General features: G+C 39.1%; 1 protein-coding gene across 5 annotated transcripts in view; it reads left to right on the top strand.

The window, feature by feature from the left end:
- The window catches only part of ANKRD28 (ankyrin repeat domain 28), a 195,498-nt gene that overhangs the window by 172,549 nt on the left and 9,508 nt on the right, over positions 1 to 13,441 (top strand). For all 5 annotated transcript variants that reach the window (XM_065943348.1, XM_065943352.1, XM_065943349.1 and 2 more), the window contains 8 exons: positions 2,387 to 2,588; positions 3,679 to 3,766; positions 4,007 to 4,124; positions 4,649 to 4,868; positions 10,894 to 10,981; positions 11,071 to 11,154; positions 12,281 to 12,426; positions 13,054 to 13,136. In XM_065943348.1, the coding sequence (XP_065799420.1) occupies positions 2,387 to 2,588; positions 3,679 to 3,766; positions 4,007 to 4,124; positions 4,649 to 4,868; positions 10,894 to 10,981; positions 11,071 to 11,154; positions 12,281 to 12,426; positions 13,054 to 13,136 (1,029 nt within the window). The remainder of the gene's footprint in view (positions 1 to 2,386; positions 2,589 to 3,678; positions 3,767 to 4,006; positions 4,125 to 4,648; positions 4,869 to 10,893; positions 10,982 to 11,070; positions 11,155 to 12,280; positions 12,427 to 13,053; positions 13,137 to 13,441) is intronic.

Raw genomic sequence — 13,441 nt, 5'->3', positions numbered from 1 at the left:
AACAATAATTTCTGTGGCATTTCTACAACATTTTGCTTACTTTGTGATTTTGGGGGTGGTAAGTGTGTCTTCACTGGTCCTTCGGTTGTTCATGCTATAGGATTTAATTTCATGATTTTCTAGCTTCACTAATGTCCATCACTAAGAGAAGGTTAGGAGAGAGTGTGACAGTTAAGTCATATACAGGAATGAATTACCTTACGGATTTCAAGCAGGGCTCAATCTCACTCCTTCTGTGCTAAAAGAAGAATTATCTTTGAAACATAGCATGTTGTGGGATGTGGGGGGACTTTGAGAGTCAGGAGAATTGGGTGTGGTCACTGTTGTGAGACCTCTGGTTTCAAGTGCAGTAAAATGTTTTAAGGGTCTATACTTAATGTGTGTCATTAAAAGTTCAGTGACCTGTTTGTTTCTTCTCTCAAATGCTATTATTTTTTGTCTTAATATTCTTCTGGCATATTTTCTGACACTGACACATGTACACTGAATTTTCTGCCTTATCTTTCTGCCCCTTTCTCCCCAGCAGTACTTCTTACCATGGTCTAAATAACTGAGACGTGCTGAAGCTCCTTGCTTCCTTGCCCTTTGGGTCTTTGGAAATACTATGTACTCTTCCAGACCTGCATAGTAAATAAGTCATCTGGAAGTGCAAAACCAGCATGGAGAAAATAGCCATTTTACTATGGGTGGCAAGAAATGATGTCTGAGAGGGTGTAGACAGTTCTTCCTGCATCATTATCGTCACTCTTACAATAATAGCACCTCATCTCTTAAACACTTACTAGGTGCCAGACTAAGCACTTTGTCAAGTTTTTGAATACATTATCTCAAAAGTTTAGTTCTTTTAACTAGTTCTTTTACTCCATGGCTATTGTGAATAGTGCTGTTATGAACAGGAGTGTGCCAAATAGTATTTTTAAGCTGAAATGGAAACAGTTTTGTGATTTTTATAATCAGGTTCAGTGAAATGTGGTTATACCACAACTTTGGCATTTTGTGTCTGTCCCAAGGTGGTTCAGAAATTAGCTAAGTGATTTTTTTAATTTCCAAACTCCCAATCCGGGACAACTTGCTGCAGTGAAAACACACTGACCTGAGGCCTAAGGAAACCGGCCTTGGTCCTGCCTTCGCACATGCTAGACAGCCCAGTCCCTTGTCCTAACCCAGTCAGAGACATCATGAGGACAAGAGCCCTGTGCACATCATCCTGGCTTCTAGTTCCCCTTCTTTTAGTGGCATAATTTTATTGAACTGGTACTGAAGAGCAAGCCTAGAGGTTTGTTCAACTCTCTTCAGACAGAGAGTTGAGCTCAGTGATCTCAAGAGATCAGTAAGGCCCAGAGCAGCTTTATCTCCTGCTGGTCCTTTCTGACATTTCCCACAAGAAGTAGCTTAACAGCCCTTTGATACAGTGTGGGGCCCTCTTTCTAGCTAAATACCTCTTTTTAGAAGCAAGTGATACTTAGCACAAGCATGGTAGGATTTTATATTTTTCAGTTCTGAATGAAAAGTTCACATGGGATCATTTACAGTTTTGCCTGTATATGGTAAGCTGCAGGTCTGAACAGTATCAGAAAATCACTCATTCCTTATCTAAAAGGGGTGATGTGAGTGAACAGAGAAGACATTGCTTCCCCACCAAGAACTGTGTCTTTGTTGCCTTTACGTCCTGCTCAGCGTCCAGTCCAATAAGCGTAATAGATGTTCAGTTGACATGTTGGTTTTGAAATGAGTTCTCTGGAAAGCCCCTTTATCAATCAGATTGTGTAAAGAGGGGGTTTCAGACAAATCGTAAAATCTCCTTGCTCTGCTGTACATGAGGACAGTGCCTAGCGCATGGCAGTTACTCCAGCAGGGCACAGTTTAAATATTTTTGAAAAGAAATTTTTTTTGAGATACAGCACATTGTAGGATAGGGTGGTCATTTTACTTTGAGAAACCAGAGGACACAAGAACCAGCTGAACTTCAGTTGCTACCGTCTCTTGTGATCAAAGCGCAGTAACATTCTGTCGGTGAAGCGGGACGCTGAATTCTGATGAAGAACCTGGGCTTTGGAATCACAGATTCAGAGTGAAATCTTCCTTAGAACCCGCATCACACATTACAGACTGTCTGCCATAAACCAGACATTATATACCTGTGAAAAGATTGCCTGTCATTTGAACTTGTATTATTTGTGGAATACTCATCCCTAACACTGCAGCCTACTAATTGATTATTAGAAAAGTTATAGTTAACTTTCTGAGTTACCAATACAGAAGTTTTGGATCATCTTAAATACAATGACGTGAAGACAAGTTTGCTTACTCCTTTATGTTATAGGGTTTCTAAGAAGTCAGTCTAAACATATGTATTATTTTAATTTCTATTTTTGTTTGTTCCTAGGCCTATCATGGTCACCATCAAGCCCTGGAAGTGTTAGTACAGTCTTTGTTAGATCTTGACGTGAGAAATAGTAGTGGAAGAACACCCTTGGACCTTGCAGCATTTAAGGGCCATGTAGAATGTGTGGATGTTCTCATTAATCAGGGAGCCTCAATCTTAGTCAAAGATTATATTTTGAAGAGAACACCTATTCATGCAGCAGGTATGCCAAAGACTATGAATGATTTTATTTACCACTTTCCATCTAATACTCTCTTCTTTTTCACTTTCTTGTATATTATACTCCTGGTAATTATTTTAAAGACTTTGATTGTAAAAATTCTAATGATTCTACTCTCAGGGAAAAGACAACAGCAAGATTATAATCACTTTTTAAAAAATATTATCTACTTTAGAAATTGGATTTATATAATAGCCTAACTTTTGAAGTACTTTATCAGAAGCACCAAAAAGTACAATATGTTTTTACTTCATTTTGATGGAAATTATCTTGGATTGGTACGTGCTTTCATTTAACATCTGGTAAATATTTTACTTACTGTACCAGGGTACTACATTAAACATTTAATCAGACAGGAGTTACAAAGTGTCTGTGTGAGACCTACTTCATGGGGTGTTCTGTGATGTTGTGGACTTGTGAAAATGGAAAGCCACATAACCCTGCCACTGTGATGACTCGGTACTCTGTGTATCACTACAGATAAGGAGTCACCACTCTCTACAGGAATTACTACAAGCAGTGTTCATTTTAAATAACGAATTCAAGACTGATATAGGTGAAGAAGTCCTAGTCAGGTATTTTTCTCATCCCCAGTATGCTATACAAACACTCATCAGTAGCCTGCTGCTATGTACTGAGTGTCAGTGAGTCAGTTTAAAAAAAAGAAAAAAAAAAAAAGATGGGACTAAACAGAATTTCCTTGAAGCATCCACAAGGATCACATCTAAAATCAGGAAAGGAGGATAACTTTCACTATCAGGGATAAAAATATTTCCCAGATGCCCTTCAGACTTCTGAACATCTCAGTGGCCAAGCTTGAAACCAGCCATTGGGAAAGGAGAATGTGACTGACCTGTCTAATCGCGGTGTGACCGCGTGGCTGGAGGCAGGCTGCCCTTCCAAAGTGCACTGCCACCCCCAGAGAGCGGAATCCCATGAGCAGTTTCTTTCTTGTTAAATTCGATGAATATTCTGAAATTATATCAAGAAAATGTGGTTTAAGATGAACATTTTCTGTTTTATCATTTTATATGTATATATAATTGCTGAAATTTTTAAATATCCCTTACAGCAACAAATGGTCATTCAGAATGCTTACGGCTACTAATAGGAAATGCCGAACCACAGAATGCAGTAGATATTCAAGATGGAAATGGACAGTAAGTTTTCCCTGTTCTTTAATTAGTCTTGGGATCTAAGACAGATCTTCAGTCTTCATACTTTTGCCCCTGTTTTGGTAAGTCTGGCATAGTGTGTAACTGAGTGACGTCCAGTGCAGCTTTTTAAGTGTGCTTTAAAGCTGAGTCACAGAAAGAAGGGCTTGTTCTGAAAGCCGCCAGCCCAGTGTGCTTTCCGGGTGAGGTCTCGGTGGTGACGGGGCTGCTCCTGTTGTTGCCCAGGACTCCTCTGATGCTGTCTGTGCTCAACGGGCACACGGATTGTGTGTACTCACTGCTCAACAAAGGCGCAAGCGTCGACGCCAGAGACCGATGGGGAAGGACAGCCCTGCACAGAGGGGTGAGCAGAAGCCTTCTTTTCTGAAGGTTTTTATGACCTCGTTCTACCTAAAACTGAACAAGGCTGTGTTTATATTTTTCTTCATGAAGTTTTTACCAAATCATCTTTATTGTTTCTTTCACTGTCTCAGTTTTTGAACTCTGATTTTAAGCAACCACAAAGCACAACTTAATCCAGAGAAAGATAATATTGAAACAAAATTTTAAAACCCTAAAATCTTGAATAGTCTTATACATTTTTTCTTTTCTTTCTTACACATTTTTGTCTTAACTTTTTCACCTTCGAAATATTTTCATTCAATTGAAAGGCCCTTTTTCCTAGTTTTCATATTACTCTTATTTTTAAAAATTACTGCTTTAACTAAATTCTCAAGCCACTTTCAATAAATATACTCAAAATATGATAAATGCCTTGACTGGTGGGAGGACATGGGGAATACAGACTTTAAAATTCCTAATTAGCTATCATTGGCATGTAGTGCTCAACACAGCGTCTTCAGTGACATGCAGGAATTTTCTTTTCAGGCAGTCACAGGCCATGAAGAGTGTGTGGATGCATTACTTCAACATGGTGCTAACTGCTTATTTCGAGATAGCAGGGGCCGGACACCAATACACTTGTCAGCTGCCTGTGGACACATCGGTGTTCTTGGAGCCCTTTTGCAGTCAGCAGCCTCTATGGATGCGAATCCAGCCATGGTGGACAATCACGGATACACAGCACTTCACTGGGCCTGCTACAACGGTTAAGTACACAGACCCAGTCCCGCATCCCCTGCCTGCTGTGTGTATGCCCCAGAGAGACAGGCGACTGTAACACGTTCTGACTTCCCTGAGAGTGTATCATATTCTAGACTGGAATGTGTTTCCTGAGCACTCTGCAAGTTAAGATCCTTATATCAACAGTAACATGTATGTTCAACATTTTAAGAGAGTGAAGTGCTAGTAGAATAGATCGTAGAAGTAGGAACTAGAAACTTTTGGACACTTTCACAGTTAAGTGAACTTGGCTGCACGGTTGTAACAGACTTACTTTTGGCTTCCGGGAGAGTAATTGTCACCATTAGTCCTTTTGCAGGTAATCTCACCAAAGGTCAGAGAGAGAAGTATAAAGCTATTTTTAAAGGATAGATGTTAAAAACAGGGTCTGGCTTTTGAAATGTCACTAAAATAATTTAACAGCACATTGAGAGATTTGCTCATCTTCGGTAACAGTTGACTATATTATGTATAGTGTAAAACATCAGTTCTGTCCAAGTGTGTACTTAGGGTATTATCAAAGATATAAGGGATTTTTTATTTGTTGTTTCAAATTTCAGTGTAGCATTCAGGTTATTGTTAGTCGTAAGAACATATCTACAAAACTAGCTGACAGTTCTAACAACTTTCCCTCAAAATGTACAGAAAATAGAAATTACCTCTTTGTATAAGATCCACTTGCTTAAAAAAAATTAGTGACTGTTCTAAACCTCAGCTAACTGCCTTGCCGCAGAGGAGGCTTCTGTTTTTTTGTAATACCCTGTTTCATGTGATTCTTTTACTGGGAACCATTTTGAGAAATAATCGTTGAGTTGTAGTAAAAGAGGAGAAATATGAATCTTGCAAATTTATATTAATAATGGAATCAAAAATTTTCATGAGCATTTTCTAGATACACTTTTAATTTTCATATTAGTCCTTGTATCAGAATTGAGAGGTCTTTTCTTTTGTTCTGAGAAAGCATTGCTCTCTTCTTGAGGATTGACCACATTTGGTCATTTTGCAACTCTGAATATTGATTGTTGTTGTTCAGCCGCTCAGTCGTGTCTGACTCTGCCACCGCATGGATGGCAGCACATCAGGCTTCCCTGTCCATCACCATCTCCCAGAGCTGGCTCAAACTCATGTCCATCAATTCAGTGATGCCATCCTACCATCTTGTCCTCTGTCATCCCCTTCTCCTCCTGCCTTCAATCTTTCCCAGCATCAGGGTCTTTTCCAATAAGTCAGCTCTTCGCATCAGGTGGCCAAAGTATTTGAGCTTCAACTTCAGCATCAGTCCTTCCAGTGAATATTCAGGATTGATTTCTTTAAGGATTAACTGGTTTGATCTCTTTGCAGCCCAAGGGACTCTCAAGAGTCTTCTCCAACACCACAGTTCAAAGCATCAGTTCTTTGGCGCTCAGCCTTCTTTATGGTCCAACTCTCACATCCATACATGACTACTGGAAAAACCATAGCTCTGACTAGACAGATCTTTGTCGGCAGCGTAATGTCTCTGCTTTTAAATACGCTATCTAGGTTTGTCATAGCTTTTCTTCCAAGGAGCAAGCATCTTTTAATTTCATGGCTGCAGCCACCATCAGCAGTAATTTTGGAGCCTCCCAAAATAAAGTCTGTCACTGTTTCCATTGTTTCCCCATCTATTTGTCATGAAGCGATGGTAGCAGATACCATGATCTTCCTTTTTTGAACATTGAGTTTTAAGCCAGCTTTTTCAGTCTCCTCTTTTAACTTCATCAAGAGGCTCTTAGTTCCTCTTTGCTTTCAGTGATATGGGTGGTATTATTTGCATATCTGAGGTTATTGATATTTCTCTTGGCAATCTTGATTCCAGCTTAAGCTTCATCCCAGCAATTCACGTGATATATTCTGCACAGAAGTTAAATAAGCAGAGTGACAATATACAGCCTTGACGGACTCCTTTTCCCAATTTTGAACTAGGCCTTTGTTCCATGTCTGGTTCTAACTGTTGCTTCTTGACCTGCATATAGGTTTCTCAGGAGGGAGGTAAGGTGGTCTGGTATTCCCGTCTCTTTAAGAATTTTCCACAGTTTGTTGTAATACACACAGTCAAAGTCTTTAAGCATAGTCAGTGAAGCAGAAGTAGATGTTTTTCTGGAATTATCTTGCTTTTTCTGTGATCCAGCAGATGATGGCAATAAGATCTCTGGTTCCTCTGCCTTTTCTAAATCTATCTTGAACATCAGGGATTTCTCGGTTCAAGTACTGTTGAAGCCTTACTTAGAGAATTTTGAGCATTATTTTACTAGTGTGTGAGAGGAGTGCAATTGTGTGGTAGTTTGAGCATTCTTTGGCCTTGCCTTTCTCTGGGATTGGAATGAAAACTGACCTTTTCCAGTCCTATGGCCACTGCTGAGTTTTCCAAATTTGCTGGCATATTGAGTGTAGCACTTTGGCAGCATCATCTTTAGGATTTGAAATAGCTCAGCTGGAATTCCAACACCTCCACTAATGTTCGTAGTGATGCTTCCTAAGGCCCACGACTTCGCATTCCAGGATGTCTGGCTCTAGGTGAGTGATCACACCATCACTATATTGATGGTACCATGGAAAATTTGAATAGTTAAACATATTGCTAATTCAAAAGCTTAGTCAGTTTCATTTTTTTTTACTATCCCAGATCTTTAGCCAGAGCAGGTTTAAAACTATAAAAACCTTTGGATTTCAACTCTTCCTTTGCATTACAATGTAATTTGACATCTTATAAGTATAGGGAAAATGAAATAGTAGTAAGACATCTAGAGATGTGAGATTTATTTAAGAAATCAGTGAGATAAAACTATTTTGAAGCAGACTTTTATTGCTTTTTTTTTAAATCAGTGAGAATTAGCTCTTAGAAACATCATACAGTAAGGTATTTTTCCTCAGGTGGAGCATTTAGTTGTGAAAATACTGCTATAACTGTCCTTTGGAGAGTTGGTGTTTATTATTATAACATTCCTACGAAGTCCTTCTGGAGAACATGGTTTTCTTTAAGTGAGTTCCCTACTCTATCACTGCTGAATTTAGACTCTCTGAGCACATTGTGTGCAAGACACAAAATTTTGCCCAAACTACATGCCAGGTTCCCATTTAAAGATCATAACAGATGTGTCTAATTTCCAGGTTCTAGTAGAATTGGTAATGATTCTGAATTGAGCTGGAAGGAATTAGATGTATGTTTCCTCTATGTACAGAGAATGTAAAGGTATTGTAAAATTAATACCATATTTACAGCCAAAAGGCTATTTTATAATTTTGGCCTTCTGAGAGTAGAATATGTAAATAGTTTTACTTTGACTAGTAATTGTACAGCTGAAAAGAAAATTGGAAGCACTCCAACAGAACAGAAAACAGCCTCTCAAAATGGAATAATGGCGACACTTTAGAAGAGAACTGGTTATACATACATACTCAGCTTTAACGTTCAGATTTTTGGTTTGTGGAGTCATTCAGTCACAGAACCAAGGATATTTACATGATCTCATGTGTTCCTTTTAAAAATGTATCAAATTTTTTTGATGCTTGTAAGCATCTTCAAAATATCCCTCTAAAACATGAGGAGACCAGTTTCCTCCTTCTTTTATAAACCAGGACACAAAGTGAAGTTTTTCATCTTAAGATGACGCAGCAATGCCTGCAGGCCGCAGGACTCCCTTTTCACTGTCTACAGTCTGCTTAGGCAATGACTCTCACATCTTCCCATTCAGGGCTTGTGGCTTCTAGCTATTCATATTTACTGTGTGGTAAATTAGGACTGAGAAATTTAAGGATATTTATTTTAAAATAGTAATAAATCCATTACATGTTAATAAAAATAGCATTTTTATGAAAAATAAGTATTTTTTTTTTAAAAAAGAGAAGCAGGTTTCTCTGATGGCTTGTTTTAAGAAAAGAATAGTTTGCCAGTACTACCCTGGAGCTCCCAGACCACACCTTGAGAACTGCTATCCCCACACTTTGAGAACTGCTATCTCAGGAAAATAGGAAACCCTCGAGTCAATACTGGACCATTGTCCTTCTCTACTTCTTGGCCATGAGTTAACATTTGGAGAGGGAGAGTTAAAGCAGGGTTTCTCAGCACTGTTGACATTTGGGGCCAGATAATGTTTAATCCTTTGTTGTGACTGTCCTGTGCCTGCAAGAGTTTAAGCAGCAGCCCTGCCTTTTAACCACTAGATGCCACAGCACTTCCCTACCCCATCTCCAATGTCATAAACAGAAATGTCTCTAGATGTGGCCAGATGTTCTCTGAGGGCTAAAATTGCTCCAGTTGAGAACCACTAAATGAAAGAACTCACAGGTAATGGAACATAACCACAGACTTCCTAAAACATACTTTCTTTTCCTGGTAGAAACAATTATAGTGTAACAATTAAGTTGAACTGTTGTTTGAGAATGCTAGGATAATTAGAAAAGAAATATAGCATCACCTTGTTAACCAAATATTAAGCCATGGAAATAAATCAAAAGGCTCTTTAAGAATCTACTTTATTCCTAATGCGGATCCCAAATGACTTAACAAGGTAGAAGCAACATTTAATTTTTCATCATTAATACAGCAGTGGGGGATACTTTTACAAAAACCCTGGCTTTGAAAATTGGGTTTAAGAAAATCTGAGGTTTGGGTTTTCCCTTGTTTTTAAAGTTGCTACTAAAAACTGTGGGCCTGGACTTCTCTGGTGGCTCAGTGGTGAAGAATCTGCCTGCCAGTGCAGGAGACACGGGTTCAGTCCCTGATGGAAAATACTGCTGAGCCTGTGCTCTAGAGCCTGGAGCCGCCTAAAGCCCGTGCTCTGCAACAAGAGAAGCCACCGCAGTGAGAAGCCTTAACACCACAACTGGAGAGTAGCCCCTGGTCTCTGCAGCTAGAGAAAAGCCTGCCCAGCAGTGAAGACCCAGCACAGCCAAGAATAAACAGATAAAACTGTTTAGAAAAAGAAAAGTTGTGGACCTGATACTTATTAGTATTCAGTAATTGTCCTTTAACCCAGCAATATAATTTCCAGAAAATTGTTCTTGGAAATATAAAAGAAATAAATACTTTTCTCTTAAGACCTGAAATATTTCATTTACAACATTGATGATGATATCACAAAGACAAACTAGCAGTCACCTTGAACTCCGTAATTAGAGATTAAATCATTTATGATACTTTCTGATACTGTGACGTTCTCCCAGTCAGCAATAGGATGTCTACATATACTATTATGAAAAGACATATAGTTTTTTAAGTAAAAAACAAGTTGCAGAATGTCCCAGTTGCATAAAAATGAAAAAGTATGTGTTTCTGTACATGCAGTTGTATATGCCTCAAAATGTTCTGGAACTATAAGGCAATAGGTCTAGAGAGTAGTACTGGGAGTGGGGACAGGGACATGTACTTTTTTCCTCTAAACACTTCTGTAAAATAATACCATTAGCTCATTCCTATAACCAGAAAATATTTCAGTCTGCATAAGTAGGAGTTCCCTGGTTGCTTACTAGTAAAGAACCTGCATGCCAATGCAGGAGCACAGGTTTAATCCCTGGATCGGTAAGATCCCCTGGAGAAGGAAAGGGCAACCCACGCCAATATTGTTGTTGCTTGGAAAATCCCATGACAGAGAAGCCTGGTGGGCTATAATCCATGGGCTCACAAAGAGTCAGACATGACTTAGCTACTAAAACAACAATGTTACGTAAATATATATTATTTTGAAAGTTACACTATTATATGCAAATAGATCATTTCAAGAAATAATGCCCAAATAATTCTAATTGGTCACCATGGAAAAAGTGAGACTAATTTTTGTCCCCCACAAAAGAAATACTTGTCAATAATAAACTGCTGAAGTTGTACTTTGGATTTCAAAGTGCCTAAAACTGATGTTTAATGGCTTCAGGGAACTGACTACTTGTAATCCGTGTTTAAGCCCTTTTTTTAATCTATTGGGATATGTGGATATGTATGGACACCTCAGTATCTTCTTTGGATCTTAATATCTGGTTCCCATTTACTTATCTAGGTCATGAGACATGTGTAGAACTCCTTTTAGAACAAGACGTTTTCCAGAAAACGGAAGGAAATGCTTTCAGTCCGTTGCATTGTGCTGTGTAAGTAAAGGCAGAATGAATCGGATTTGATTTGAGTATTTAAGAAATAAAGCATCACTTTGAGAGTGATCACCTTGTTACCTTCACAGAATAAATGACAACGAGGGTGCTGCTGAGATGTTAATTGATACCTTAGGCTCCAGCATTGTGAACGCCACAGATTCAAAAGGAAGGTAGGAATTCAACCATGTAGAAAATTTCATTAGTTATTAGATTAATATGGGAGAATTTAAAGAAACTCCTTTATTACTTAAAGGTTGGTTTTATATTTACAAGTTGTTACAAAATCTTAATTATATTCTCATTATAAAAGGCGTTTCTACCTTGACCAGGGAAACTGGGAAAAAGATTTCCCTTTGTTAAAAACACACGTTCTTGTTGGGCTTCCCCGGTGGCACACATGATTAAGAGCCCGCCTGCCAGTGCAGGAGCTGGAAAAGACTCAGGCTCAGTCTCGGGGTCAGGAAGATCCCCTGGAACAGGAAATGGTAACCCCCTCCAGGATTCTTGCCTGGAGACTCCCATGGATAGCGGAGCCTGGTGGGCCACAGTCCGTAGAGTTGCAGAGTCGGACACGACTGAAGCAACTTAGCACATGCTTGTTACCCGAAGACTGTCTGTTGTTGTTTATTTTTTTGTTTGGCTGTGTTGAGTCTTAATCGTGGCACACGGGATTTTTCATTGTGGCTCAACGATTCTAGTTGTACGCAGCTGCTGCAGTGTGTGGACTCAGAAATTGTGGCACACAGGCTCAGTGGGATCTTAAGTTCCTCCACCAGGGGTCGAACTCTCACCCCCTGCATTGCAAGGCAGATTCTTTCTTTTATGTGTTTGGTTACGTCGGGTCTCAGCACACAGGCCCTGCGGCAGGTGGGATCTTAGTTCGTGAACCAGGAATTGAACCCGTGTTGTCTGCATTGCAAGGTGGATGCTTAACCACTGGACCACCAGGGAGTCCCCCTAAAGACTCTTTAATAAAGTTAACAGATTTCTAATTACAAAGAGTCTAACAGTTGTAATAGATGACATTATTTGGGGCTGGATTTGTTTCTTTCGAAGTTTCCTTTAATGATTTTTTTTTTTTTTTCTTTGGCAGTTTCATAATTTACCCTTACTTATATTAGTTTACCTAAATAATAGTTATCAAAAATACAAATTTTTATGGCAGGAATTAGTAAGCCTATTTGTATCCAGGCAATAGTTTTATAGCTGGTATTTAAATCCTTGAAAGCTGCTAGTGATAAATGAAGAATGCACACTCACAGACTTAGCCCTGTCCTTGCATTCCTCTGTGGGCAGGACTCCTCTCCACGCAGCCGCCTTCACAGACCACGTGGAGTGTCTGCAGCTTCTGCTCAGCCACAATGCTCATGTGAACTCCGTGGACTCCTCTGGGAAGACACCCCTCATGATGGCTGCAGAAAACGGACAGACAAACACAGTCGGTAAGGAAACGCTGGAGGCTTTCATTGTTCTAAGTGTGAATATTGCCTGTGTATAATATAGCTCCCATCTGACTCTGATTCATTGAATTTTCCATTAGTTATCTCACCATTCCTCAGATTTAAAACCTTTTACCTGCCTACACTCGTGTTTTCTTTTAGGTCCACAGTATTTTCAGTTGGCCTCATGTTAGCAGGCAGTGTTAGGATGGTCAAGAAACCTGACTCTGGAGTCAGACTGAATGTGAGTCCTAGATCTGCCAACTGAGTGACCTCATGCCTCAGTCTTTCCATCTGTACAGTGACAAAAATAACAGTACCTACTTCATAGGGTTGTTTTGAGAGGTAAATAAGTTACTATAAATCTAGAGTACTTAAAACAGTCTGAAATTTAGTAAGCACTCACAGAATGAATGTCAGTTGCTGTTGTTCTTGTCTGTTCCTTATACAACACAGACACACACACACACGAGAATATAATATAGACCTTTGTATTGCAATGTGTTTTTGCACTTATGTTTTTGCCAGAGGGATATTTTTCCTTTCTGTCTTCATTTCTCTGCAGTGAGTTATTAGTAATCTGAGGTGTATGTTCATATACAAAAGAGTTGATACAATTTTTCCTCCCAGAGATGCTGGTTAGCAGTGCTAGTGCAGATCTGACTTTACAAGATAACAGTAAAAACACCGCCCTCCATTTGGCTTGCAGTAAGGTAGGTACACATCTTAACAATATTTTTTGATTGTTAATATCGGCAGTGGCATTTAAGGTTTTTCCACTTAACTAAAATGAACAGAGCTAGGGGCCAAACCTGTCTAATAATCACTGGCATCAGATTTCTTGGAAAAAAAGATTACTTATGTGTGAAACATCATGGTATATGAAATTTCCAGTAAGCCAAGTAAGTTTTGGGCCACAGGCTTAAATGTATTTATTGTCTTTTTCTAATCTCTCTAATCTTAAATATTCTTGTCCTCTCCTGTAACCCCATTACACCAATTCATGTTTGGACGTATA

This window comes from Muntiacus reevesi, chromosome 8 (genome assembly GCF_963930625.1).
Source record: "Muntiacus reevesi chromosome 8, mMunRee1.1, whole genome shotgun sequence".
NCBI lineage: Eukaryota > Metazoa > Chordata > Mammalia > Artiodactyla > Cervidae > Muntiacus > Muntiacus reevesi.
Note: the sequence above shows the minus strand (reverse complement) of the source record. Positions and strands in the feature narration are given on the sequence as shown.